We start from the raw sequence: 6,366 nt of genomic DNA, 5'->3' as shown, positions 1-6,366 counted from the left end.
GTGGTTGGCTTCAATAAAATAGAGTTGTCTTTAGTGTGACTTTTTGGACTTTCTGGTGCCGGAATCCAATGGAAAAATTTGAGGTGAAATCTTGATTTGTGTTATTTAAATTGTTTCTTTGATTATATATATGGATTCAGCCCCCCGGAAAATCCTTAGGGCACTTCGATTGTACAGAGGTTACCCATCAATTTTGTCATTTCAATAAATTCCTACCAAATTTTAGAGAAATTACACTAGAAAAACTCACTAAAAAACTTTCAAAAATATACCAAAATCAATTCGCAATAAAATAGACAAACTGAGAGGACGCTTTCAACATTTTTTTGCATCCTTGGGAAACCAACAAAAAAGGACGCTTTCAACATTTTTGGCGTGCTTGGCAAACCAACAAAAGGAATACTATATATCTTTGGGTTAGGTGAATGAAGAACCATCCTCCCGTCAAGCCACACACAATTTCTTCTACCTATTATGTGTCGTTTTATGGCAATATGATGCTTTTTTATAGAATAATGCGCTTGGAATCTTAGTTTTCAAAATACCAGTGACAATAAATGTAGATTTTGGCACGTTCATCTAAATAATCCATGTTTTTAGCAGATGCAGTCGAGCCTGACTGTTTATTGGGCGTGTTCTGAATTAAGTGCTACTGAGAATGAAGATCTCTGATCCAAGTTAGTGACAGAGTTGTGACTGTTATTTGTTAGAAGGCAGGGAGGGAGAGAGAACTGAAAAATGGGTTCCATGTACTCATTCCTTCCATTTGCAGTGATGATTTCACTGGAGTGCTTTGATGTGGGATTGACCACACTGAGCAAAGCTGCTTTTACCAGAGGCATGAACCATTTTGTGTTTGTTGTTTACAGCAATGCTCTGGCTGCAGCCCTACTGATACCGTTTGCATTTTTCTTTGACAGGTAAGTAGAATATGCGTTATTCAACCCATTTTTATATAACACAAGCTATGAAGATGTTGCCATGTCCATACATAGCATTAGTGCATTGGAATGGCCTGTTGCCATGTTGCCATGTCCATACATAGCATTAGTGCATTGGAATGGCCTGTTGCCTTGTCCATACATAGCATTAGTGCATTGAGATGGCCATTTCCAGGCCTGTATGTAAACCCCAATTTCATGTACAGCATAACCTAGAATTTTTTTGTATTTTGATGTTGATTCTGTATGCCTAAGCGGCTTGCGTGATACCCAACTGTCCTGCAACGTTAATATTGCTCATCGCTACATATTATTTAATTGAGTTTGCTGCCTGCAGGAGGAAAAGGCCTCCTCTGACATGGCCTATGCTTGGTAGATTCTTTGTTCTGGCTTTGTGCGGGTAAGACTTATTTTCCTAAAATTATATGATTAAATTATTTTTTCATAGCTAGTTAGCATTGGAAGAGCCTTCGAATGGATTTTAGTGCAGAGAGTGCTTTCATGGAATGTTACCCCTTGGATTTTTTTTTAGGGTGAGTGATTTAAAAAAATGCCCCGACCACTTGGAGTCTATAAGTGAAAGCAGATAGATCGTGGTGATAAAATCCCGTAAGCAGCTGGTACGGACCTCCCAAGCCACAGTGAGAGCCTGGGTGCCTAATCTCCACGGACCTGCATTTGGCCCCTTAACTTTCCCCAATTCAAAAACAGCTAGTTGACTGAAGCTCGTTCAGTTACAATATATTTGAATTGGATATTTCAAAGAGTTGTGTTGGATGCTTTTGGGGAAGATGATTGGGAGAGTGCGATGAACTTAGAAGCAGATACACTGAGATGATTGAAAACTCATAGGCGGCTGGTGCAGATCTCCCAATTTCCAAGTCACAAAGAGAACACGGGTACCAAATAAGCAATGTCAGATTTCAATCCTTAGCTTTACCAGCTCAAAATTTGAAATACAAAAAGCCAGTTGACTGAAGCCCATTCACTTGTAGTATCCGAGGGCTTGCCTACAAACGTTGTGGCATGTCTGCAGCATCTTCCCCCAATCTTGAACCTTGTGTGAATTGGTAATAAGCTTTCACGTACGGTGCACCCCAGGGACTTAAACCTAAATTGATCTCAAAGCTCTGTCTCATCCAAAATAACTTTTCTGCAGAGTGTCTCATGTGACCTACACATTGGTTGATAAGGATAGGGTCTCGTTTCCAAGGCTAAGTTTGTCTATGTAGTATGTCTTTTGCGTGTGCCAAACATCAATCGAGTCTCTGAAAATTTTATACAGGTCCAATAATTATCCCCTAGGGTCCTATTAGCGCAAGCCACTCACCTAAATACATTATAAGTTCAGCAGGCTCTTGGTGTTGAGTTTTGACATATCTATTATGAGTGATGACAGCAATTACCTCTCTATTACTTTCGGAAAGCGGGTTATCTGCTATGCTTTACTGTTACTCGTTCAGATTTTGATTTTGATTTTTCTTTTACGGCACTCTTTTCTGGAAGATGTGCTATGCACTTCCTTTATAGCTATTCAGTGTGAGATGTATTATGAGGTAAGTGGCTTGATGCCTACTATGGATTAATGTCTATGACATTTACCAATCATTTGATTTAATTTATATGACTGTGCTAGTTGTACTCTATAGTTTCATTCACCGTTTTGAGTCCATATGTATTATATGAAATTTCAATTTTGCATAGTTTGAAGTGTTGAACCACTTGGAGCCATAATAAGAAATTATAGTTTGTTGTTATGCTGGGTCATTATATACATGAATCTCATGTTCTTATTATGTGAAGTGTGATCGGATTTGCAGTGTTACTGTCATGCAGAATTTTGTCTTCACAGGTGTAAATTACACTTCTCCAGTTCTTGCTACTGCAATGGCAAACCTAATCCCTGCTTTCACCTTCATATTGTCCATTATTTTCAGGTATTGGGCTAGTCCAACATTTAACATTGCCTATACTATTCTATTTTCAGATATGTAGTCATATTCCTTAGTCCACAATCTAGGAGGTCTTCGGTTTCCATAGCTTTAAAATGTACCTTGATTATGCATAGTATGCTATATGTAATTGACACACTTCCAGTTCAATATGACAACTAATAACAAGTTTCATTTCTATCCTGCAAACAACAGATAAATCAATGAATTCCACACTCTCCCTTCAAAATCTATATTTAGATTAATCTGATTACTGCCACTTAAATTCATCTCTACTCAGCATTATGTCTAGCTTTTATAAATTTGTGCCATAATATGAGTTCAGGCTGGAAAAAGTAAACATAAGAAGTTCTGGTAGCCTGGCAAAGGTTTTGGGTACCCTCATTTCTGTATGTGGAGCCATGATTGTGACTCTGTACAAGGGTCCCGTTATAAGAAACTTCTGGTTTCTAAACCATGATTTAGACGACAGTCACGATACTGCCCAGAGCACAATTGCAGTCAAAGATTGGATTATAGGATCCCTTTTCCTTGCAGGGGCCTCCATCTCTTGGTCCACTTGGAACATAATGCAGGTAATCTGTTTAATGTTAATCTATTCGTTGATCCTTCTTCTGCATTGCTGCTAACAATATCTCTCTAAAGCAATTTGACATATTCAGGTGGAAACTTTGAAGAAATATCCAGCTGAACTGTCCATCACTGCTTTCACCACCTTTTTGGCATCTATACAATCAGCTCTTTTAACATCTCTTACTGTACGTGAGTCAGCTGCTTGGAGTCTAAAATGGGACATTGAGTTTATAAGTATTTCGTATTCGGTATGGATAACAACTCAAATCCAGTCTCCTCATTGCGTGCTTACAGCTATCTTTTGAACCATGTGTCCATTCTCTCTGAATATGGTGATTCTTCCCTTGCAGGCAATTATTGGTACAGGTCTGACATACACAATGCAAACTTGGTGTAATCGCAAGAAAGGACCTCTATTTGTGGCAATGTTTAAGCCCGTTGGGATAGTGATTGCAGCCATAGCAGGAGCTATTTTCCTTGGTGACAAACTACATGTTGGAAGGTTTGGCATCTAACATTCTCCAGAATTAGCCATCATTTATTATTTGACAAGCAGAGAGGTGTGAGGATTTGAGGGAGAAAAACAACAGCTAGTTGCCTATTTTAACCTTATTTTGACATCATCTATTGCCCTGCTGGATTTACAGTGTAGTGGGAGCATTTTTCATTGTGTTGGGTTTCTATTCTGTGATTTGGGGCCAATCGAAGGATAGTGATAGTATTGATCAACATTCAAGCACAGATCGTACAAAGCAGCAGTGGGAACCGATCAATACTGATGACATTGAAACTAAACAGCCACTTTTTGCAGACAAAGCCACTAGAGGCTTACATAATGACATTAGTTGATCCATCATCATGCCACAAGTTTGTGTTAAGAGATTAAAGTTCTTACATCGAAGACTCCATGTGAGATTAAAACTGTGCACTTGGGGATATATATTATTCCATGTTCATCGAAGCCTATATGGCCATTTATGCTCATCTGCTCTCTTTCCCTTGTGCTATCAGACTGTATTAAGGACACTTGTCATTACTAATTACCTAACCTTGGCAACGGTAGGAAATGTTCAATTTCATCCATTTTGTAGTAGTTAATATCTTCTTCTACTATGACTGGGGAGATTTTTGACCAGCTCTCTGTTATTTTCTAATTTGATACAAGCATGTTGTCATCTTTATTCATGATGACTTTAACAACAGTTACCTGCTTGTATGCATGAATGCGAACCCTTTCTTAAGTTGTTTCAAATGTAATATGCTGCTTTATCCCATCTTATCTTTAATCATATTACACGAGATACTTATATTCTAATATCTATAGAGATAAAGGATCACAATCAGAACTTGCTGTACGGATTGAATCCTGTACTGCCAAGATTTCAAACAAACTTATAGCTCGACTGTTGTTCTATGCTTCTGGGAGTAGTAGAATTTTTGAGGGTTGAAAGGATTCTACTGACAAAGGCTTCTAGATGTCAGGAATTAAATGTTTGGGAAAATGTTGTTCATGTCAAAAGATACAGACTGAACAATGAGTTTATCAATTGTAGGTGGCTAGAAAAGTTGAATTGCAAAATACCTATACCTTGATATGGAATATATCAATTCACAACATTATAATTAGTTCAGGACACTAAATTGAATGTGAAGCTTAAAGCCTAAAGGTTAATATATCTTCATTGAAGCCATATCTCTTATGGATTCATATCATAAAACAGCAATACGTCAGAAGGCAGATGACCGATGCAGATGTTTAGACAATAGACTTCAACAATTAATTATTAGATATTTATGTTGTCAGTGTGTTTATTTTGATAACTTATGGGAAGAAAGCAATCTTAGGGTTATTCTGCAAGATTTTGAAAATTCACAATCCGTCCAGAAAAATCGATGATCTTTTCTCATCAAGTGTAATATATGGATAGAAAGAAGGATAAAATAAATTTTGAGATTTCAGAAAGTAGAGTTCCCCACAAAATTTTTGGGCTTCACTTCATCAAGTCATATCATGTCCTCAGGAATTGCGACCTGTAACTGACCAATTTGGGGAAAAAGTAAACCCCGGACAATTATAAGTCTTTCAGTAGCAACCATATTGGCTTTCCTTCATTCTGTCCTATAAGCAATTCCTTGATTTTAAAGCTCTGTTCTGATGGCTTCAGAAGGAGGGATAGCTGAAATTGAAGCATAACACGGGGCTTACTGTGGAAAAGAGCAAGAAAAAGTGGCACAGAATGCCAAGCTGGAAAGATGAATTCAGAGTCAAATTTCCAGTATGTCGAAGACCATGGCATATGGAGCTAAGAAACATTCAACCCACCTACGAAAAAGAAAAGGAGGCTACTTGTAATTACTTACTGTGATAAGATTTATTTTTAAGTAGAAATTTGATTGTTTCAACAATATTTAAGAATAGGAGATTTGGAAGAAAACATGGAAGATAATAGATATTTTACTTAAAACACAATATCATTGTAGTTGATGTGGAAAGGCTTTGCAATGAGGCTTAATGTGACAAGACCATGTTTTTTCAAGAAGTCCAATAATTTGAATTATTCCTAAGAACTTCCCATTTTGGAAGAAACATCTAGGATCATAAATATTTTATTTAAAACACAACATAATAATAGCTAGTGTAGAAAGGCAATGCAACAATAGGTTTTTGTTTTGTTTTGTTTTGTTTTTTTTTCTTCTTCGGTCAAAAAACATTCATTATATTACCATAGCAAAAGTGTCAACAAAATACAACACCATTGCAGCAAGATACAATGTCACAAGCTTAAGAGCTGGCACAAGCCTTGCTCTAAACAGTAAGAAGTCTGAAGAGAAGCCAAGACAATTGGTGTCTTTGGTTATTGTCGACACAAAAAGAGAAAAATTACATGTTTTGGAATTAC

General features: G+C 37.2%; 1 protein-coding gene across 2 annotated transcripts; it reads left to right on the top strand.

The window, feature by feature from the left end:
• The first annotated feature begins 438 nt into the window (after positions 1 to 438).
• On the top strand, positions 439 to 4,781 carry LOC149246246 (WAT1-related protein At1g21890-like). Of its 2 annotated transcripts, XM_089457843.1 has the most exons (7): positions 441 to 920; positions 1,279 to 1,341; positions 2,762 to 2,878; positions 3,219 to 3,468; positions 3,556 to 3,714; positions 3,817 to 3,968; positions 4,114 to 4,781. In XM_089457843.1, the coding sequence occupies exons 1-7, from the start codon at positions 739 to 741 to the stop codon at positions 4,313 to 4,315; spliced, it is 1,125 nt and encodes a 374-aa protein (XP_089313969.1). In that variant the 5' UTR covers positions 441 to 738; the 3' UTR covers positions 4,316 to 4,781. The 2 variants fall into 2 exon arrangements, with proteins under 2 accessions (XP_089313970.1, XP_089313969.1); XM_089457844.1 differs by lacking the exon at positions 1,279 to 1,341 and having other exon boundaries at positions 439 to 920.
• The last annotated feature ends 1,585 nt before the right edge of the window (positions 4,782 to 6,366 follow it).

The sequence above is a fragment of the Pinus tabuliformis genome, chromosome 7, assembly GCF_031772625.1.
Source record: "Pinus tabuliformis cultivar Carrire ecotype Pingquan chromosome 7, CPIR1, whole genome shotgun sequence".
Taxonomy (NCBI): Eukaryota; Viridiplantae; Streptophyta; class Pinopsida; order Pinales; family Pinaceae; genus Pinus; species Pinus tabuliformis.
Note: the sequence above shows the minus strand (reverse complement) of the source record. Positions and strands in the feature narration are given on the sequence as shown.

Bases quoted from the DNA above. Each gene is read 5' to 3' on its own strand.
- LOC149246246 (XM_089457843.1), top strand. From the start codon at position 739: ATGGGTTCCATGTACTCATTCCTTCCATTTGCAGTGATGATTTCACTG. The intron at 1,342-2,761 runs GTAAGACTTATT...TCGGATTTGCAG, and splicing joins TTTGTTCTGGCTTTGTGCGG to TGTTACTGTCATGCAGAATT. The intron at 3,969-4,113 runs GTTTGGCATCTA...CTGGATTTACAG, and splicing joins GACAAACTACATGTTGGAAG to TGTAGTGGGAGCATTTTTCA.